Source organism: Chiloscyllium punctatum, chromosome 6 (genome assembly GCF_047496795.1).
Source record: "Chiloscyllium punctatum isolate Juve2018m chromosome 6, sChiPun1.3, whole genome shotgun sequence".
Lineage (NCBI taxonomy): Eukaryota > Metazoa > Chordata > Chondrichthyes > Orectolobiformes > Hemiscylliidae > Chiloscyllium > Chiloscyllium punctatum.
Genome location: NC_092744.1, coordinates 52,016,379 through 52,039,648, shown reverse-complemented (window position 1 = coordinate 52,039,648; position 23,270 = coordinate 52,016,379). Strand labels below are relative to the sequence as shown.

General features: G+C 39.1%; 1 protein-coding gene across 2 annotated transcripts; it reads left to right on the top strand.

The window, feature by feature from the left end:
* The first annotated feature begins 2,769 nt into the window (after window positions 1-2,769).
* ccnl1a (cyclin L1a) lies at window positions 2,770-23,006 on the top strand. Of its 2 annotated transcripts, XM_072572658.1 has the most exons (11): window positions 2,901-3,140; window positions 3,267-3,341; window positions 4,504-4,613; window positions 11,392-11,512; window positions 11,604-11,668; window positions 15,754-15,853; window positions 16,253-16,357; window positions 16,479-16,620; window positions 17,317-17,428; window positions 17,727-17,819; window positions 22,242-23,006. In XM_072572658.1, exons 1-11 carry the CDS (start codon window positions 2,937-2,939, stop codon window positions 22,594-22,596), a joined length of 1,482 nt encoding a protein of 493 aa, XP_072428759.1. In that variant the 5' UTR covers window positions 2,901-2,936; the 3' UTR covers window positions 22,597-23,006. The 2 variants fall into 2 exon arrangements, with proteins under 2 accessions (XP_072428760.1, XP_072428759.1); XM_072572659.1 differs by lacking the exons at window positions 15,754-15,853; window positions 16,253-16,357; window positions 16,479-16,620; ... (1 more) ...; window positions 17,727-17,819; window positions 22,242-23,006 and adding an exon at window positions 11,985-15,747 and having other exon boundaries at window positions 2,770-3,140.
* Window positions 23,007-23,270: the final 264 nt, after the last annotated feature.

Here is a 23,270-nt window from a genome sequence, read left to right as displayed (position 1 = left end):
CTTAAACAGCCTAGCAGTAAAATTTGACCCTTAGTCCGACTGAATCTCTCTGGGTAGTCCATACTGAGTGAAGAAAGCTACTAAGTTCTCTATTACTTTTTTTACCTTGATACTCCATAATGGAATTGCCTCCGGAAATCTGCTAGAAACATCCATTATGGTTAACAAGTTCTGGTTCCCACTTTTAGTTCTCGGGAGGGGACCTACACAATCAATTGTAACCTGCATGAAAGGTTCTTCAAATGAGGGAATTGGCAACAAAGGTGCTGGTTTTATTACTGCCTCTAGCTTACCTATCATTTGGCATGTATGACACATTCGGCACAGAATCCATGTGCATTCCAGGCCAACAAAAATGTTTTTGTACCTTACGTGAGTCTTTCATACCCCAAGGTGACCTCCTACAGGTAATTCATGTGCTACCCGTAACACCTTCTGTCTGTATGCTAGCGGCAACACAATATGGTGCACTTTGTCCCATTTCTCCTCTGCACTAACCTGCCACGGTCTCCATTTCTGTCTTAGGATTCTATCTTTCAGATGATAACCCTCCGGAATATTCTCGGCCTCCTTTTTAGAGTACACATCCACATATATGTATATATATATATTATTGTCTTGTTTTGTTGTTGCAAGTCTCTAAGCCTTTCAGGAATGAACACTTTTGTCTGACCGTCTGCCTGTTCAGGTTTTTCCTGCACCACTATATCAAATAGAGTATCCGCTAAATGAACCTCAACTCCTTCATTTCCTCTTTATTTCTCACTTGACGCTGTGACTTATGATAGAGCGATATGGTTACAACAGTATGGGAAAATACCAGGATATTTCTGTTTTAACTCCCCAGTTTCAAGTCATCTCTATGACTTGAATGAAAGGAGGGCCTGTGTAGCCCTCTGGAGCAGCTACTGGAGCCTGCTTCTGGGTTCCCACCTTAAATCTGTTGATCTATCCTCGGTTGCACTGGAGAAAGACTGGAAAATGCCGGTTGGCCTCATTAACCTGTCCTCAACAAAGGTTGAACACAGCACCTGCTAAAATGGCCAATGCTAGGTACATGGTTAGGAAACAAGCAAAAAAAAACCAGCATAGTTACTTTGAAATGATCTACTTTTCAGTCCTAAGTCACAACATTTTCCCTTAGTGACTATACTGTGCATGTCATTGTTTCCTATGGAGACTTTGAAAAAATTTAAAATCAGTACACTGATATTCAGGTATACTTCAGGTTGCTTTTAAGATTAAATTTCTAACTTATAGCTTTTTGGGGAGATGTTCTCTGTTGTAATGTGGCTTTTTGAGAGGAGTCTGGTGTTTGAAGCAAAATGGCTTGGAGTGAAGAGAACCTGTGAACTTAAGAGATGTTTTATTATATTAAAATTACTATATAAGATCAATTTGTTATATTGCCATCCAGTTGCAATTGCAGAGCACAAAGGAGACATTCAAGCCCTCCAGATTGGCAGAACCACAAGGCTGATCCCTACCAAGGGGCAAACCAATTAATAAACAGTAATACTTGGAAATCTGCATAATCATATTGGTCCTCCATTTTTAAGTATACAAGGTGAGTTGGACCAGTATGTCTCATTCCCCACCTGCACATTACAATCTGACAAAGAAGTGACAGAGGTATGAAAACATCCATGACAATGGAATAGTTCAATGAAGAATATTGTTGAAATTAAATTGCTGTGGTTTCACCAATCTATCTTTATAACTTAGAATATTTGATCCTACCTGGATGGAAAACCCAGTAAAACTGGAAAATGATACATAATTATGACAAACCAGCAGAGAGAAGAAAAACATAAAATTCTTGATCTGATTTAGTAAACTATTTTCCCGAGTGTTTGCTAGAAACAGACCATTCTAATGCTGAAATATGAGAACTTTGGCATTTTGAGTTTGATTAATCAAATGTGTAATTAATTGACTTGTTCTAGGAGTCAGACAGCTGCCATGCTGGGAACAGGTGTCCACTTGTGAAAAGCCTCACTTGCACACGGTGCCTTGGGCACAGACTAAGCTGCAAAAGCGAGGCAAGCAAGCACAATTCGTACACCCTTGGGCCATACCAAAGCTGGGCTTGTTGATGGGCACCATAGGCAAGACACATGTAAAAGGCCTACAGCCGCCTCTGCACTGGCTGTCTGAAGATGAGGAGCAGGTTCTGTGCAGATGTTGACTGACTCTTTCAGTGGCTCCAGCAGTTTCGTTTTACTTTCATCGAAAAAAAGAGCCAATCAAATAAAAGGCACTCCACTATTATTTGCAACGGGTCTTGATTTCTGTTGGTCTCAAATTTTGGTTTGCAAACTATTCATTCATGCAGGAAATGAATTAAAGCACGGTTAACACTGCGCTTGATCTTGTTTTCAGTGACTGGATTTTGCCTGCATTGCTAGGCGTTCATTTATAGGACCATATAGTTCCATTGATACGCCCGCAGGCCGCGAGCCGCGGGAAACAGTCTCTGGATTCCGGGAAAACACGTGCTAGTGTCATTTCGCAGCGCGTCAGCCAATACGCATCGACCAGTGCGTCACAATGGAGGAGCTGCCGCTGACGTCAGCCCGGTGGCGCGCGCTGGCGAAACGAGTCCCGGGCCTCGCTCCCTCCGCAGTGGTGAAGTGATCAGAGACTTTCCCGAAATTACGTCACGGCATTTCCCCGTCACTATTGCGAAACCCGGAGAGTCACCTCATGTAGTCGGGGTGTGTGATAAATGGAACAAATCAAAGCGCGATCCCGTCAGTTGGGCGTCTATGAGGTGGATTTCAAGACGTCTTCCTGGTTGATTTTGGGTGTTTTGTGGAGATCTATATTCCGAGGATCGTTGATACAGCACTTTGCCCTGTCGGGAGGTGGTGTTAGGCGCCGCGCACTGCGCCTGCTCCTTTTCTTCCCCATTTTATTTTTTTGTTCGAGACAAGATGGCGGCGGGCGAGGGGATTCTGATCGGAGACAAGGTTTATTCGGCCGTCTTCCTCACCATCGACAACTCCCTCATCCCCGAGGAGAAGCTCTCACCCACGCCGTCTATGCAGGATGGCCTGGACCTGGAGGTGGAGACTGACCTGCGGATCCTGGGCTGTGAACTGATCCAGTCGGCCGGGATCCTGCTGCGTTTACCGCAGGTGGGTGGCTGGTTAGTGGCGGCCTCGGCCTCGGGCTCAGGCTCAGGCCGCGACGCGGAGGCCGCGCTTTATCCCCGTCTCCGGTCGCTAACGCTCTCCCGTTTTCTGTGTTCTCCCCGCCCGCAGGTGGCCATGGCGACAGCTCAGGTTCTCTTCCAGCGTTTCTTCTTCTCCAAGTCCTTCGTCAAACACAGTTTCGAGGTGAGTCCCGCGGGTTGGGCCCCTTGTCCTGTGGGGTGGGGGTGGGGGTGGGGGTGGGGTCCTCTCGGGCCGGGCCGCGCCGCGCCGCGCCGATCACTTCCGCTCTTTGGGTGGTTTGAATTCGATCATTTCAGCCCAGCTCCGAGCGAACCCTGTGGGAAATGGAGGTCAGGTGGAGTGTTTCATCCAAAATGGAAGTGATTCCCCGTTCAACGGGGGGGGAGGCACCTTCCCCCCAATTGGGAGCAGCCTGAGGATCACTGTTTCAAATTCCAGACGTTCTCCGATAATGTGTGGAGTTGGGCTCTTGGTGTTAAGATTAGGCTTGAGGTGAAATATGTTTAACGCTTCAGATTCTGTTACTCTTGTTTTAAACGTCAGCAATGACTATTAGCGATGCAGTTAAATTTGATTGTAACCGGCTTGATTAAGTCTTTATTGCCTTCATAACGTAACCTCAGCGGTCTTGTCTGACAAATTGTGTTTCTGCAATTTTCAATTGATGTCTACATTAGTTACTTGGAATGGGTTTTACTGAGTTTAAATTTTTCTTCACAATTTTTGAAGAGGTGCTTCTAATCTCATGCTTTCCTGCCCTAGATTCACTTCTGGACATCTAAATTAGGAATAGAGCAGAAAGGGGGAAAATACACTCTGCTTGAGGGGGTGATGAGGGTAGATTCAATTTTCATGCCAAAGGTAACAACTAGAGTATGAGACCAGCTGAATTGCTGTTAGTGAGCTAATGATCTCTGCATTAATCATTGATCTTCTGATTTTAATCATAAAATCTTAATGTAGACAGTAGAAAACGTTTGCCTGCACTTTACCTCTCATTGAAGGAGGCTAATTTGTTCTTCACTCTTCTGATACTGAGCTAAGCACTGGCTTCAGTAAACTACTAGTATTTATAGATGCCTTTGTCCCACTTCCTCAAATGTCCAGTTTTGTGGTTTAAGAAAAAGGTTCACATTGCCTTATGTTGTGAACAGAGCAAAATGTATTAGTTGATATCTGGATGCCTAAACATCAATTTGCCTTTGAGAGATGGCCTGAAAGGACCATTTTCAGTGATATGCAGTTTCTACTGCAAAGTAATCCACTGTCTGAGAAATTAAAATCCTGGATGATTTAGCTGATAAGCACAATGATTTCTTTTCAGATTGTTGCAATGGCTTGTATCAATCTTGCATCTAAAATAGAAGAAGCACCTCGTCGTGTGAGAGATGTGATAAATGTATTCCACCATTTGCGTCAGCTAAGAGGCAAAAGGTAAGCCCTTTTCTTCAAGTCCAGTATTTTTTAATATTCAAAAAACATTCCTTAACTTGACCAAGCTTTCAAGGTACCTCCTAAGCACTTGTATCTGATCTTCAGTGTTGACCAAGTGGGGAAAGTAGTGATGTAATCAGTCATACATATCAGCAGAGTCGGTGCTGAAAGAGCAGGTCCTATGTCATTGTTGCTATACTTGATCACAGTGACAAGTTTTGGGGAAGGATGAACAGGAAGAATTCATTACTGTCCAGTTATTCCTGTTGGAGTATGTTTGGGACTGGCATTAAGATTACGGGCAAGTAGCCTGCTAATGATTGTTACCTGAGCTGTGGACAATGAATAGCTACTTGTGTAGTGCAAGTGATTTCTGTAATCCTTAAACACAAATTGGAGCGAGCATGAACTCAGAACAAAAATAACTGGTTTGTCTGGTCAAAGGAAATTTTATAATTTTGGATTGGGAATAAAATATTAGCACACTTAGTACAAATGAGAAAGTATAAACTGGGAAGTCATAATACATTTGACATTCGTACTGCATGTTAAATTCATAGCTGCTGCACATCAATTGAAGTTAAAGGGGGATATTTATCTTTTGCCATAATATTCTGAAATAAGTTGGGCAAGAATGATGTATCGTTGTTGAATTAAACTTTGTTCTGTTGTGATCAGGTATAATTGCTTTTAGCACTATATAGGAGTGTTGCTGTTGGAGGGAGACTGGGTTTCCTTCTGAAGTTTGCACTTTTTTTTGTATAGTATCAACAGTTCCCAATCTAAAGTATGGGTTCTGCCACTGGGACCTTGAATTTTGTTATAACAATGTGAGTGCAAGGAGGGAACAGACAGGCATTGCTTTCTTTGTAACCGAGACTGAAACACCAGATATAAAGATACCTTCACTTAGCTTGCAAAATTGCTGGCTGAAGTATGACAGTTTTGAGAATTGGCCAAATAGACGAGAGGAGGTCCAGTGAAACAAACTGATAACAGTCTGGATTTCATTGAAGTGTTCATAAGTCATGATGCAATATTCTGATGCTATTTCCCATGTCTGAAGAAGGCAGCCTGGAGACACTGGCAAAAAGGAGCACAACTAGAAAATGGGCAGTATGAGTCTGGGTGCAGAAGGGTATCCGACTTGAGTCTATTTAAAGTTGCTCTGAATGCATTACCACTGTACTCCTCTGCACATGTATCAGAAAAACAAGAAATAATTTACAAATATTGACTTTCTCAAGTGTGAAGAGCTGTAAGAAATAATGCTGCATTGTGCGAATTTGTATATCTGTATAATTGAAGCTAGTGACATTTTTAATTCTGTAGAACTGTGTAAATGGGATAATGGAACAAGTGATGTCTTGCATAGTTGAAATTGAAAGGCTACGTTTGATCAGAAGTTTAAATTTTACAACTGTTATGTCACTTTGCGGGTGTGGGAAAGTGAATTCCCTTTTCACCACATTTATTGCCTAAGTGATGTAGCAGAATGAATTCTTCATTTAGTCAAAAAAAGTGATTAACCACAATTTCACTGTAGCTTTAAGCAAAAAGCTATTGTAGAAAACTATTTGACTTGAGTAACATGAATGTGAAAATTGTTCTCGGATTACTTCTTACTGTGATCGTTTTTACTAATGTGCATGAAGTTAAAATGCAATATTGACTTTTATTCTTTTTTCCCTTGCAACCAACCTAACAGCGACCAACTACATTTACCAAAGACTGGGTGATGTGGAATGGTACGTAAAGATGAAGCTGTCGACATGGCAACAGTGAAAATAAGAAGTGCCGTTTGGTCCCGATGGAGAACCAGTGCTCTTTGAACGGGTCACTGGAATCGGGGGCTTTGGAAGGTTGGGCACAACACCATTAAAACCTAGGAACTCCTGTACTTGGTTCTCAGCTTTTTGTCTTTGCTGTCCAGGTGGTACCATCACATTTTTGCCTTGGTTTTTTAGTTATCTATTCTGAATGAGAGGGAGGTTAGTATGCTTCAGAAATATAAAGCTTGGAAACACCTTTTCTACTAACTTCTTAAAATGGCCTATGAAAGACTGATTTAGTGAGGTACTGAAGTCAGACCAATATGCTTGCTTTACACACTATTTGGGTTTTAGTGCTTGGTTTTGAGAGTAAAGATTGAATTTGTAGACAGATAAGAACTTGACAGTTCTGTCATTAATCATACATGTGCTCTAGCTTTTGCACTTCTATAGATGGGTTCATCTTGCTTTATGATTGAAGCAAAAAGTGTCCAAAATATGGCAAGTGGATTATACTTGGAATGTTAATCTTGGGAAGTTTCTTTACTGTAATTGGCTTGTATATTTAATGCCAACTGGCAAGTTTTAACAAGTAGAGAGAGTCCAGCAGGGATCTATGCAGGGGCCTCTGTTTTCACAATTGATATCAATGATTTGGATAAGGGAAGTGAAGGGATAGTAGTAGGTGACACAGAGTTAAGCAGCTGTGAGGTCATCAGAAAGATGCAGGTGGGCCAGGATTTAATGAGTGAGCAGATGGGGTATAATCTGGAAAAATGTGAAGTAGTTTGGCAGGAAGAATAAAGCATGACTTTACTTAAATAGTGAATAACTGCAGAATTCAAAGGTGCAGTATCTCAAAAGTTAGTTTGTAGGTACAGCACGTGATAAAGAAGGCGAGTGAAAAGCTGTCCTTTTATTGCAGGAGGAATTGAGTGTAAAAGTAAGGCTGTTATATTACAGTTTTATAGGACATTGATAAGACCACAACCTCCATATTGTGGAATTTCGGTCTTTTTAAGAGCAGGTGTAGTGCTTCAGAAGAAGTTTGTTCAGATTGATATTGTAAGTAATGGACCTTCTTACAGGAAAAGATTGAAGCAACTAGCTTTGTTTTCACTGGTTAAAAATCACAACACCAGGTTATAGTCTAACAGGTTTAACCTGGTGTTGTGATTTTTGACTTTGTACACCCTAGTACAACACCGGTATCTCCAAATCCATTGTTTTCACTGGAATATAGAAGTATGAGGAGTAACTTTGAGATATATACGTACCGAATAGACCTGATCGTGGATGTAGAACAAATGTTTCCTACTATGTGTGAGTAATTAAGTTATCTTACACTGCCACCAAACTTACGAAGTGTCAGAACTGCAGAAAGACTGTCCAGCAATGAAAACCCGATAATGTGGATTTGCTGAATAATACCTGAATTGTATTATCTTAAAGATTTGTACTTCGTATTGAATCTCCGATTGTTGATAAAATCTTAACTGAGCCAACGAAGAAATGGTGCTAAATCAAAGTGTATTGTTTCAAATTGGTAAGCCAATTGGAAGATCCTATCAATAGGATAGGTGGAGTGGGAGCAATGAAGTGCTATATTAGTATTGTAGGAACAGCTTAACCTATTCTGCTGAAAATGGTGGTAAGTAATGGTATAGAAACCTAAACGGCTGAAGATAGGAATGTCACTAAACTAGTTCCGACCAAAATAGAGACAAGATTGGCATCATAGTTCATTAAATTTTGGAAGATTATTTTCCCAGAGTATCTAACATTCTCAGTATTCATTGGTAAAATAGTATTTGTGGTGAGTCAGTTTGTAGTGTCCTTCACTACCAGTTTTATTTAAATGCATTATCTTTAGACTTGGATTTTAGTAATGTCCATACATCAGCACAGACATGTTGCATGGATTTAGAAAAAAATCTTAATATTTCTAATCCAACACAAGAATGTAACAGCATTTCAAGTGTCAACATTTTTTCTGTTGGTTTCTCAGGACCACTTGACAACCTTTTCCAAAACAGTCAGTTTGAGGGATAAGACAAGTACTTACCATGCTCTTTAGGTGTATTTAAATCTGCTTGAATGTATAACAGCTTTAAGACGCAATTGCAATGTAGATTAAAAGCACACGGAAATTAAAAGTTACACGTGTCCCACCAATTGTGGGAGGTTGCAATTATTGCGCAGCAGCTTAGCTTCCATTATAGTTTGCACATTCCAAATTTGTATAAATGGAAAACTTTGCACTGGCAAGACAAAGCAAGCTGTTAAGATAGTGACTATTAGATGGTGCAACTGTTATTTAAAGTTGGTTTTAAAGCTTTCTGTTGCATATTTGCTGTGAATTTTTCATTTTCTTCAGTTTTTGGGGAGTGAATCTGTGAATAATATCTCAAAGCCAGATCATCTTCAGGTAGTGATTTTTGGTGAATTGGCTATGGAGACAAGTGAGATATTTGTCAACATTAATCTATAATCAGAAGAAGGAACTCAACCAAGCTGGTACTTTTGTTTTTCCTCTTGCTTTTCTACCAAATCCATTTGTTGCAAATGTTGTCTTCCTGAGCTCAGACTAGAATTACACCACAGGGCTGCTGGTGTGATTTCTCAATGTTGCGCGCACGTAGTAGTTTTCATCTGTCTTCAACATTAGACACATTAATTTAGTCAGGAAGAAATAATATCAACTCATCAGTCTAGTGCAGATTGATTATGGAAATCTGGAATATCAGCTCCATATTGGTGACTGGGAAATAATTAAGTGACAGTACTACTTGGAAAATTGCATATTGACTTGTGTAAATGTTGAACTGTTTGAAACAAGTCTGTAGTGAAACTATTCATCTTAAAGTTAAATTGTGATAAACTTTGTTGCAGTTTAACAGTTTGTATCTGAAACTTGTTCAAACACTTGTCTTTATGAACTTAAATAATTGATAAGTGAATATTTGGGAAGTGAATCTAAGTTAAACTTCTAAAAGTCCAAACTAATGTCAATGGGACTAAATGCATATTCTATTAAGATTGCTTTTCATAGAATTATTTATTTTACAAGTTACTGACTCGGAGTGCTTAGAATTAAATAGAATAGCTAGTCTGAGTATCCCTAAATAGCGGTTAGAAACTCATTTTGACAAGTGTTGATAACAGTACTCACCTCTGCCTCCTTATAATTTCAGCTGGGGCAGAAGAGACTGAGTCACATTTCAGGGATAGAAGAAGCAACCTGCAGAGGAGTTGTATAATGTAGAAATGTATGGGTCATTACATCATAAGCATTTTAAAAAAAAATCCAGTATTAACAAATGTTTCAGTGAGAACAACTTTCTAAGGCCTGGATTTCTAACTTGCTAATGTATGTAATCTTTTTGGTGGCTATTTCTGTTTAATAACTATCCTGAGTGCCTTTGAATGTCGTGTCTTGATACTTTTTACTTTATCTCCTCATGTAGATTTTGGGCATAAGTTTATAAAATGTAAATTTCCTGACCTGTAATATTTTGTTACCAACTGAAATGTTGCTGCTTGGACAGAGTTCGTTAATGAGACTGCCCTGAAATCTGCTAATGCTATTTGACTGCTGATTATTCTTCCTAATATGCTAGCCTGGAAAAGTCAGTTTAGATTCACTGACCATTCAACTTGTAACTTTAAAACCAAAGATTAGTTTGGTACTGATTTAAGATTTTAGTGCATACGAATACATCTGAGCATTAATATTCCTCAGAAGACTGTGAAGATTCTTTGTTTAGAGGTAGAAGGCTTGATAGTGTTACAGAATCTGCAGGAAAGAAGATGCTAAAATTACATCCAAAGTAGTGATGCACCTAATAGATCTGTGGGGGTAAGACGGGTATAAAATGTGGTTGTTGCAATTTAAGGCAATGTTGATCTCAGAGCAGATATATTTGAGTCTTTGAATAAATCCTGAGAGTTTTACCATAGCCACATGTTGAATTGCCATGGTACTTAAATTGAGCATGCCTTGTCTGCAAACTCAATTGATTCAAACAGTTTTAAGTTAACTTCCTTAAAAAAGCTAACATAAGCTATTTGGTCCATGGCTAATGTATTGTCAGTGTGGAGCTCTGTTTGGTATAACGGTACTCGCTGTTAACTGTTTTAAACTAACTTTTTAAAAGTATGATTGAAAAGAACAACAATCAAGCCTTAAAGTCATCAAATGCACCTCTACATCATGTAAATTTGAAGTTAGGCAGGTGTAGCTTGTAGGTGAACAGATACATTTTTAAAAAGTGACTTCAAAACATTTGGTCAAAAAATACACAGTTGATTTTCTTGGGAGCAACCATGGAGTGAATGATGCAGCACATCATGTGCAAACAAAATAAAAACAGCATTCTCAATTTGAAGTGTTTTACAAATATGTATTTTCTGCTGTTTAAGATGACAACATTGGAAAAAAAGATTTCTGGTTGTGTATTTTTTGAGCAGATTGGCATCAGAAGAAAGAACAGCATAAAGTTAAGTGAAGAGATTATAATCAGGATGACGTCTGCATTGTGCACTTGAATTGCATCCTAATTGGCAGGTCTTAAACGATTTGTTATTTATTGTACCGTATGAGTATGGTGTTGATTAAAATATGAAAATTAAGAAAATGCAAGTGGTTTAGTTTTGAATTTATTTAGATATACTGTGTAATTCTTAGTAAATCATTACAAAAATTACTAACCACCAATCAATTTTAATAGTATTATTTTATTAGGTAGGCCCTACTACTTGAGCATATTATTTCCCTCATTGCTGGTGGTAACAGCAAATCAGGCTGTTCAGCATATTTGCTGCATAATTTTCAGTTTGAAATGGACAGCACAAGACCAAGGCTTTGGAGGCAGTTACAGGAGTTTCTTCTGATGGTTGGTTGGAAAGGAAAAAGTCCCTTTTGTTTTTAAGGAGTATTAGAAGTACAAACTAATTGCAAGTGTTTCTGTTTTAGACTGCAAATAGTTTTAATTTTTTTAAACCAGGACTCCAACACCACTGATACTTGACCAAAACTACATTAACACCAAAAACCAAGTGATCAAAGCAGAAAGACGAGTACTAAAGGAATTGGGATTTTGCGTTCATGTAAAGCATCCACACAAGGTAAACTGGTAGATATTTAATTTTTCTTTAATACAACTAGAAGTGTAAGATTTTTTTTAAAAATAACTTGTCCCCCTCCGCTTCTTTCTAGATAATCTTCATGTACCTTCAAGTGCTTGAGTGTGAAAGGAATCAAACACTTGTGCAAACAGCTTGGTAAGTTGCTTCTTTGACTTTGTAGAGCCATGGAAACTGTATGTGGAATTGAAATAATGTGTTTAAGATTTGTAATGTATATCAAATTTAAAAAGCTAAAAAGTTTACAGTTGGCATTCTAACTTTTGTATCCATACAGAACTGGGTGCATACTTCAGTGTAACGAATCATATTTTTCAATGGTGAACATTTTTACTATAAATTTATGAACATGGTACTGTAATTTCTGCATACTGTTTTCATGGCTTGTTTGTTCAGTGTCACAAAGGAGAGCTCAATTTAACTTTGTTCTTTTTTCTACTCTTTTTAATTAAAGGGTAGTCCATGATGGTAAGTCATAGAACTCAAAGAACTCTGCCCTCTGAACTGCTTCTCAACTTCATGACCTAAGGATGGCCTTTGATTGGCTACCCCTTCAGCCAATCCAGTGCAAGCTCTCATCCGAGACAGCTATTCACTGAAGTAGTCACAAAACATCTGGCAACGTCATCTAGTTCTGGCGGGGTTTTGAAGGATTTGTATTGACTTCTGGATATTCATCACGTACTTTCAGTAATTTAGATTATATATCTAATGTTTCTAGTCAACTGAGTATTAGAATGTGAAATTTTAAAGCATGTTGAAGGGAAGGACCAAAATCACGTTATATACTACAGCATACTCAATATTTAACTGGTACAGATAGAAAGATTTGACAGCATCCTTATTACTGCTAGTTTTAAACTGTTTACAGGTTGCAATCTAAACTTGATTAGACCTTCCAACCAAGAATTCTGGTTGTTTCCTATATGGATGTAAATTTCACTCACTGCTTAAGCTATGTCTGGGTGGAGGGGAAGCCCTTATGGCTATGGGACTTTGACAAATGAAATTTCTAATACAGTTGCTCCTGATGTTTTTAATTCATCTGTCACCTTTTAATTATTTAAAATAGTTAGTTTGTAAGTTGATAAATTATTTCTTCACTAGTTTCCTTGTCTGACAAATGGGAGGTGCTATCGAAGCTATTTGTCTTGCCCTCAACAAAAGATAACAAATTTCAAAGGGAATAGCCATTGTAAAGTTGGCCTTATTAAAACCTTCCAAATGGAGAAGAAGCCATTTGCTTACCATGATTATTTGATGTTGAAACTTGGATGTTTATCACAGTGAGATAATTGCTCACTGAGTATCATGCAAGTTAATGACTGAGATTCTGGCTGCTGTGTTTTAGACTTGTCAAGTCTACGTCAAATTACTCTGAGGATGAGAAACTTAAAGCAGGTGTAACTGACAGGTGATGTTAGTCATTTTACGTAATATCGATATGAGTAATATTCTCTAACAGCAAACTGCTGTCAAGTGAAAAATGTTTTGCCTAGCACAAGGAAAATTGAGTTTCAGTATGTTGCCAGTTACATGGATCACGTATATCAATTACAGGTGGATCGTATCAAGCAGTGCGCCCCTTCAGTAGACTATTGACCATACTCCTCCAGCGTGTGCTTGCAAAACTGAACATAGTGTCCAACTTAAGATGTGATTATCCATTTGGGCAATGCACCAATCCTAAGTGTGTCAAGAATTGCACTAACAACCAATTACACATTGAATTCCACAAGCAATATGGCTCACCTATATTTGCTTGAAGCTACATATGTTTATGTGCAGGATTTGACCATCTGAATGTAAACTAAGTGATGATTACAGTCCCCTGGTGCATTCTGCAGGGCAGTACCTCAACCAATAGGTTCATTTGCCAATTGCTTAACAACCTATTTGACAGTATCATAGAATCCCTGCAGTGTGGAACAAGGCCATTTGACAATCCGAATGGTACTCCTTCAAACCCAGTGCCCTGGTCTATACCGACAATGCTGCATTTACCCAGTCCAGTCTTCCTAATCTGCACTACTTTGGGCAGTCAGGGAACTAGAGCAACTGGCAAAAGCCCACGCACGTGTGGTAAGCTTGCAAACTCCATTCAGACGGTCACCCAAGGCTGGAATTGAACCTGAATCCCTGGCACTGAGGCAGCACTACTAACCACTAAAGATTGTGCTACCCTTAAATCGTTACTCCATTTGGTATTTTATCTGTCCTGATGTATACAAAATGAAAAGCTTCATGATCATGACTTTTTCCGACAAAGATCATGTTCTGCGCAACAAAGTGATTAATTCCCCCAACTCTCTTTCCCCCCACCCCCAATTATGTACAATTTACCCAGCATTAGTGTTGAATGTAATATACAAAATGTATGCTGGTGAACAGCATTCTCTCAATCTTAACCGACCTTTTGTTTTTGCTGCTACACTTTCCTAAATGGTAATTCAGGAAATAAATTGTGATTTGACCTTTCCCTTGGTATGATTGATCCCAATTGATTGAAGGTGTATTTTCAGTTAATAGTTTTGCTTGAGGTCGCAAGTGTTGCCATTATGATCATGTAAACAATACAGATTAATATTTAAAAGTTAAATTTAATATTATTGCGATAATCTCAATCCATAACTTAAGCTAATCAAGCCATGTCAACTTTGTCTAGGCAGAATGCATACTGCAAGTTTACATTGCACCAATGTAACAAACAATACATGTTCAGGTCACAGACATGATCAATGGTTAACATGAGCATTGAGTAACAGGTAAAGTGGTAGTCTTAAAAGAAAACCTGTGCTTAGACAATGTGAAATGTAAGAAATGGGCTTGTGCAGTGTAAGGGCTTTTGCTCGAAACGTCTATTTCAAAGCTTCTTGGATGCTGCCTGAACTGCTGTGCTCTTCCAGCACCACTAATCCAGAATCTGGTTTCCAGCATCTGCAGTCATTGTTTTTACCTTGTGCAGTATAAGGCTGAGTGTCCCACAATCTGTATGTTTAGATGTGCAAAGTTGTGGACATTGAAACGGAGAGCTTCCTGTCTGTGTTGTAATATCAGACCAAAGCTAGCAGTTGTCTTCTGCTTTTAAAATGTTTAGAACAAGGCCTTTCGGTTCTGTAGCTGTGATGTAGTCAGCATCTTCATCCCTTCTGCTTTTATTGTATACTCTAGGTAATTGCAATGACCGAGGCTTATGGCCTAGTTTGTTAAAGCTGGTCACTTTACAAGTCTTGTTATACCACAGTTTATAATGAATACTTGCAACAGATCTGCTAGATGAGTCTTGATGACATTTTTATCTTTCACAATAGTATGCTTTTGGAGATAAAGTGAAGGCCTTTCGAACCCTGTAGTCCTTTCTGGATTGGTATAAAACCCACAACTGTAGTGCATGATAAACTGAAAACCCCTTTGGTCTCAAGTGGCAGGCACGAAGGCCAGTGAACATTTTTGAAAATTTGAATTTGTGCAGTATAATAAACATCAAGGCCATAATCTCAATGGAGCTTTGCAATTATTTGTCTTTCCAGTAAGGGAGTGGAGTAGGAGCACTGAACATAATTTTGTGTTGGAGAGGCTCTGTGCATTTCTTAAATTGCTTCTGACAGCCTCACACTGAGGATTGACTATGATTGTTTGTGCTTTGCATGGTGCCCTGTTGTCTCACATGATGCATTTTCCCACTGAAGAAACTTGAGAAAAACGTGAGTTAATCTTGATGTTCCATTATGCGTCTTCAATAAATAGTCAATGTTGTGCAAGTTGGTCCCTTTTAACATGGGGTTTATTTGTAGTTGTAATTCATTGTTCCACTGGGAAACCATGGAGTGTGAGAACATTTGTTTTTTTTATTGTTCAATTTCCAGATTGCTTGTATTCTTGAAGTTCACCTTAGTTTAAGTATTGCTCTTCCTTGATAGCTGTCAGAGGATGTCAGTCGACTATTTTGGAAAATTCCATACAATATTTGTTCAAGTTGTATTTACAGAATCAATCAAAATGTGGCTTTATAATGGTCTGTATTGTATGTTCCATATTTCAAATAATACCTTTTAATGTTTGTTTAGTTTTATTTCATATTTTAATACCTTCAGCGCAGACTTCTAATATATCAGAGGGCATATTGTTTCAACTAAGAAAAAGAACAATGCCACAAGTCTCCTTTTTTCTATAAACTTGGAGTTGATTAATTTCTAATGAATTTTATCTCTAATGTTTTTCAGGAATTACATGAATGACAGTCTGCGCACAAGTGTATTTGTCCGGTTTAAGCCAGAAACCATAGCATGTGCATGCATCTACCTTGCAGCTAGAGCTTTACAAGTGAGTGCAGAGAGACTAAATAAAAGAGAGCACCTGGAAGTAGTCATAATTTATTCTCCAAATTATTTAGATGGTTAAAGCTTAATCAGCCTACAGTAATTTGAATCAGAGCTCTCTAGTTCGAACATCCAATTGAAAGAGTGCCTGATGAAATACTGATACTTCGCACACTAATCATAAGGCAAAGAAGGACCTGTTTTCAGTCTTAATACTTTCCAGATGGGAACTTGATAAATCTAAATGTTTCTCTTTGATGTTTTTCCCTGGGGTAAAGGAAATTATAAGATGGTTAGAATCCCCATGGTTTTCAGTAAATAATTTAACTAGTAGACACTTGTAATTCAGTGTTGTATGTGTTAATGTAGTTTATATTTCTGAGTTTATTTTTTCTTTATTCAGATTGTTTTACCAAATCGCCCTCATTGGTTTGTGCTTTTTGGTGCAAAAGAAGAGGAAATCCAGGATATTTGCATCACGACTTTGAAACTTTATACCCGAAAGAAGGTCAGTTAAACACTAGTATTGAGAAAATGGTATAATTGGTAAAAATGAGGTCTCCATTGTATAGTGTTGAATCTGATAGCTTTTAGTTTCTCTCAAAATGTGGCAAATTATGTCTTCACAGCCTAACTATGAGTATGTGGAGAAAGAAGTAGAGAAGAGGAAAGTTGCATTACAGGAAGCTAAATTAAAAGCCAAAGGATTGAACCCTGATGGAACTCCTGCACTTTCCACTTTGGGAGGCTTCTCTCCAGGTTCTAAACCCTGTAAGTGTAATGTAATGGAGTGTTTATGCGTCATGTGTCTTTTATACAAAACATGTCAATTTTTCATGCTTGCTGTTTTGGTATCAGTTTGCTTCTCACTTTCAGTTTGCTCGAGCAACATGAGAAGCAAAGTAAACAATGTATAAGTTCTTAGAGTCATAGAGATGTACAACGCGGAAACAGACTCTTTGGTCCATGCCGACCAATTATCCCAACACTAGTCCCACCTGCCAGCACCTGGCCCATATCCCTCCAAACCCTCCTTCCTGCCACAGAATGCGCCGTCTTTCAATTGGCTGTGCATCCTCATGGGGAGACCATTTTTCTGGTATTTGTGACCTGGAGAGGGCACTTTAGTTACATTGCAGAGTGGTAATACCATACAGGAGAGAGACTTTGATCAGTTGACCACTCTGGCAGATTTCTGTATTAAGATACTTGGCATTGATGTAATATCCAAACATAGTCTAATGAATTCTGGCAGGCTAATTGTCTAGTCCCAGGCTTTTCTGTTGGATCTGCTGACTTACAGTTGCTCCAGTTTACTTACATGGGTGTCCATTTGTTTGAGTTTTAACTTCAAATGCAAAATAAAGTCTAAATATTTATTTATTTATAGTCCTAAATATGCTTCAGAGTTAATGTGCTGTCTAAAATGCTTAGAATTTCAAATGAAGTCAGATTTTGTATGTTCAGGTTCACCCAGAGAAGCTAAGTCCGAAGACAAGACGCCTGGAATTCAGAATGCTAAAGCAATCAAAAAGGAGCCTGAAGACCGTCAGTTGAACTCTAAAAGTCCATACAATGGGTTAGTAATTAGGTGTTTCACTCTCTATTTAGAAATGGGGTTTTAAATATTAAAAGTTGACCAAAGTGAGAGAGATCAATTCTCAATCTCAATCTTGGAGGATAAGTGGCCATTAGCACCCGTCCCAATTCTTTGAAGGAGCTAATTGATTAGTGTCACTCCCCCCTACTCTTTACATACTATTGCAAATTTTGGTTATTGAGGTGCTGTTACTCAAAATTGTCATATTTATAGATGTGATATCAGCACAATCAAGTCAGCATAATACTTCAAAAATCTTGTTGCCTAAAATATATAGGCTGAGAAAAGAAAGTAAACCAAGCCGAAACAGTAGGAGTGCCAGTCGTTCAAGGTCACGAACAAGATCAAGGTCCCGTTCACCACGAAGGCAGTAAGTACTTGTACCTGATTTAGTGGATGTAAGCGATTTGTAGCTTGTAACATTGGCAGAATCCTTCATCCAAGGCTAGCATTTTATAACTCTATTGGAAATACACGATTAATAAATGGAATCTAAAATGCATGAATCTAATTGCTAAAATGTTATACCATGATTTTTTGGCATTCATTATATAGAAAAGTATTCAGTAATCCAGTGCGAGGGAAATAATTTTATATAGAACCAATCAGGGGTAGTGAGAATAATTGGACCAAGTTGCTTCATGTACTTTTGCTCCTTATTTTGAAGTTGTATTCTGCTTGTCTAATTCAGCTTCCATGATTAATGTAATTGTGCTCTAATATCAAAATCTGCAGTGTTACTCTTTTACACAAACATATTGGTAGTGGTAATAACAGTTATGGGCTACTTGTTACATTTCTGCTGTGGAGCACAAAATACTGACAGGAAATGTAGAATGTCAGAACTAGTTAGTCTCGTGATGCATTGCTTAGAACATAGAACAGTACAGGCCCTTTGGCCCATGATGTTGTGCTGACCGTTTATCTTAATCTAAGGTCAACCTAACCTACATGCCCCTCAATTTGCTGCTGTCCATGTGCTTGTCCAGCATTTGTTTAAATGTCCCTAATGTTTCTGACACTACTACTCCCCTCTACCTTTCTGCAATCACCTTAAAATTATGACCCCTCATGATAACCATTTCTATCCTGGGCAAAGGTCTCCAGCTATCTACTTTATCTATGCCTCTCATTACCTTGTACATCTCTATTAAGTCACCTCTCTTCCTTCTCTCCAGTGTGAAAAGGCTTAGCTCATTCAACCTGTCTCCATAAGACAAGCCCTCCAGTCCAGGCAGCATCCTAGTAAATCTCCTCTGCACCCTCTCTACAGTATCTACATCCTTCCTACAATGATGCGATCAGAACTGGACACAATATTCCAAGTGTGGTCTAACCACGGTTTTAAAAGAGCTGCGGCAAAATCTTGCAGCTCTTAAACTGAATCCCCCGTCAATGAAAGCCAAAACACCATATGTATTCTTAACAACCCCCTCAACCTGGGTGGCAACTTTTGAGGAATCTATGGACGTGGACCCCAAGATCCTGTTACTCCACGCTGCCAAGAATCCTGTCTTTAACCTTGTATTCAGCACTCAAATTCGACCTTCCAAAATGAATCACTTTGCTTTCATCCAAATTGAATTCCAGCTGCCACTTCTCAGCCCAGTTCTGCATCCTGCCAAGTCTTGAAGCCTGCAACCGTCCTTGACACTATCTACGACACTATCTACAACACTACCAATCTTTGTGTCATCAGCAAACTTACTAACCCACCCTTCCACCTATTGTTCCAACTCCTGTATAAAAACTACAAAAAGCAGAGGCCCAAGAACAGATCCCTGCGGGACACTACTGGTCACTGACCTCCAAGTGGAATACTTTCCATCCACTACCACTCACTATCGTCTTGTGGCCAGCCAATTCTGTATCCAGACAGCCAAATTTCCCTATATCCCATACCTCCTAACTTTCCGAATGAGCCTACCATGGGGAATCTTATCAAATATCTTACAGGAATCCATAAAGATTTTCTACTGCTCGATTTTCATCAACTTGTCTCGTCACACCCTCAGATAGGCTTGAGAGGCACGACCTGCTCACTATCTTTATTCAAACTATATTTTTCCAAATTGTCATAAATCCTATCTCTCAGAATTCTTTCCAGTACACTGCTTACCACAGACGTAAGACTAACTGGTGTCGCACTCCCAGGGATTTCACTATTCCCTTTCTTGAACAGAGGGAGAACATTCGCCTCCTTCCAGTCATCCGGTACTACTCCCGTGGAGAGTGAGGATGCAAAGATCATCACCAGAGGCGCGGCAATCTCATTCCTCACTTCCCTTAGTAATCTTGGATATATCTGGTCCAGTCCTGGGGTCTTATTTATCTAGCATGATGCTTCCTAGAATTGCAAGGTTTGTGAAGGTTTGTAGCTCAGTTTGAGGTTGGAAAAGCACTGACCAAATACTTAACTACACCAGCAACCATCCCAACACACACAAACAAAGCTGTATCAGAACACTATTCCAACGAGCCACCACACACTGCAGCACAGACAAACTTGGGAAAACAGAGGAGAACCACCTATATAACGTATTCAAGAAGAACAGATACTCAAAAAATACAGTGCACAGATTCCTCAAGAACAAACCACGACAAGCAGACCAAACACAACCAGAAACCTTAACCACCTTACCATACATCAAAGAAGTTTCAGAAATGACAGCCAGACTACTAAGACCTCTCGGAATCCTAGTAGCATACAAACCCACCAATGTCATCTACAAAATTCCATGCAAGAGCTGCGTAGGACAAACAGGAAGAAAGTTAGCCAATAGGATACACAAACACTAGCTAGCCACAAAAAGGCACGACCCTCTCTCACTCGTAGCCCTACACACTGATGAAAAAAAACACCATTTTGACTGGGACAACACATCTATCCTGGGATAGGCTAAGCAAAGACATGCCAGAGAATTCCTAGAGGCCTGGCATTCCAACCACAACGCCATAAACAAACACACAAATCTAGATACCACCTATCAACCCCTCAGAAAACGAACAGGAAATGACATCACCACAAACCCCAGGAACCCCATCCAGGAGAAAGATATAAATAGAAAGCAGGAGACAACAGCTTCGCTTCACTTGGAGGTCGCCACAGATGATGTTACCTAGCCAGGTAATGAAATGTCTGGATATCAAACCTACAGCTCAGTGAGCAAACCTACACCCTAAGCTTCCTAGAATTTCCAGCATATCCACTTTTTTAATATCAATCTGTTCAAGCCTATTAATCTGGTCCACTGTGTCCTCGCTATCAACATGGTCCCCCTTTCTAGTGAACCTCCCCTACCTCTTAAGACTCCAGGGGCCCTACCATCTCTGATCGTTCTCTTATTCCTCAGATAAGTATAGAATGCCTTTGGGTTTTCCCTAATCCTTCCTGCCAAGGCTTTTTCATGCCCTTCCCAGCTTTCCTTAGTCCATTTTTGAGTTCTTTCCTAGCTACCCTGTAATCCTCTAAAGCTGTGCCAGATCCTTCTTAGTAAGCTTCCTTTTTTAAAAGAAACTCCTCTTGTCATCCAAGGTTCCTTTACGTTACCATTCCTTGCCTGAATCAGTGGCACAAAGCTATCCAACATTCGCAACAAGTGCTCCTTTAACAGCCTCCATGCTTTTGTTCACCTCCTGTAGAACAATTGTTCCCAATTTATATTCCACAGCTCGTGTCTAATAGCAATATAATTCCCCTCCCCCAATTAAATACCTTCCCATACTGTCTGTTCCTAGCCCCCTCCAAGGCTATGGTGAAAGTGAGGCTTGAGTATCCTGAGTTATTGAGATGGGAAAAGATTACAGTGATGGTAAGCTGTGTTTGGGTGCGAGGTAAAGGAAAGAACTTCCTTATCCTTTTTTTACCTGTTTCCTCTTTAAAAAAAAATTAGTACAAGATCTGTGGGGTGGCTCAGTAGTTAGCACTACTACCACACAGCACCAGGGACCTGGGTTTGATTCCAGCCTTGGGCAACTGTCTGTGTGGAGTTTGCACGTTCTCCCCGTGTCTGTGTGGGTTTCCTCTGGGTGCTCCGATTTCCTCCCACAGTCCAAAGATGTGCAGGTCAGGTGAATTGGCCGGCCATTCTGAATTGGCCGGCCATTCTGTTAGGTGCATTAGTCAGGGTAATATAGGGTAGAGAAATGGGTCTGGGTGGGTTATTCGGAGGGCCAGTGTGGAATTGTTGGGCAGAAGGGTCTGTTTGCATACTGCAGGGAATCTAATCTCTAAATTTCTGTTAAACTTCTGCCCCCAATATTCTTTAATTGTTTATCGAATTATAAACAAAGGTATGAAGTTGGAGTAATAGTAGTGGTAGTAACCAAATATCCCATGCCTTTTTGACTAAGTAATCTGGATAATTATGATGTCCAATTTCCTTCTCTCCCTCCTGGCCCCGCCCCCAAAACACCCCCACTTTTTGGCTGTCATCCAGGTTTTTGTATTGTGTCATGCTTGGATAACTTTCAGCAGCCAGTTTTCATACTTGCATATTTAAAGTCACTTTCATAGAAACATCGGATAAAGGATTTGCAGGAGCATCACATCTCCTTGTCAGTACCCAGTTAATTCACATCTGAAGTGTGAAGATGGGTAGTGATCTGTAACCTTTCTCGGTTGTTGCTACGGAAGACCTAATAGAAATTCTGTTGTTGTGTGTCTACACTTGTTCTTGATGGATTTAGAAGTATATTTTTTTCTTCTTAATGAAGCTGAGTCTATATTTTCAATGGCGCTAGTTATATGGTTTTGCAATGTTCTTAATTTTTTTATCTGATTTTCTTTTAGCTACAATAGAAGAAGTAGATCTGGGACTTACAGTTCCCGATCAAGGAGCAGATCCCATAGTCACAGCATGTCCCCTCGTCGACGTCACAATCATGTATCACCACACATCAAATCAAAATCTCATCGCAGTGAGGAAACAAAAATTTCTATAAGGCATGGTCACAAGAGGAAGAAATCACATAGTAGATCCCATAGCCGTAGTAAGTCCAGGGAGCGTTGTGATCTTGTAAAGAAACGACGCCATGAAAAAGAGCATCATAGGGACAGACATGAGCGGTCGCATTCTTATGAAAGATCCCATAAAAGTAAACATCATAGCAGTAGTCACTCAGGACATAGCAGGCATCGTCGGTAAATACTAAGTTAATTTAATTATAATACCTAAATGTAATTACTTTGTGTATAGAATATTGACTTGTAAATGATGCTTTTTATAAGTGGTTTGTTTAAAAGGTTACTTGGTTTATGCAAAGATCATTAATGGGAAAACAAATGGAAAACTTTTTGCATATTTTCAAAAAACTTTATTTGACTGTATAATTAACCATGGACAAATTTATGTATGCAGAGCTTTTCTCTATTCTACAGAATTTGAAAGGAGTTTGCTGTAGATGTATACCTTATTTTTATACAATGAAAATGGACACCGGGTATATTTAAATGAGAGTTCATTTATTAAAACTGTGGTGATTACTTTGTTAGACTGGTTTTTAGTCTGCATGTGGTCATACATTTTTTTACAGAAAATAAAAAACATGAAAAGCTTGTGTATTGTTACTTGGATTTAGTTGAAGTCTAAACTAGTTTTAAACAAGTTTTTGGTTAACGTGGTCACTCAAATTGACAGGACAAAAACTTATAATTTCATGGTCCCTTTTGAAATGTAATTCCTTGCTCCCATTCTTTAAATTTTGAGAATAGTGCATTCTTTTGAATTTTGAATCAAGACTTCTGTTTGGAATAGTTTATTTTAACAACAACTTCTCAACGTTACTCTGTCCAGGCCATTTAGTATTCTGTATGTTTCAA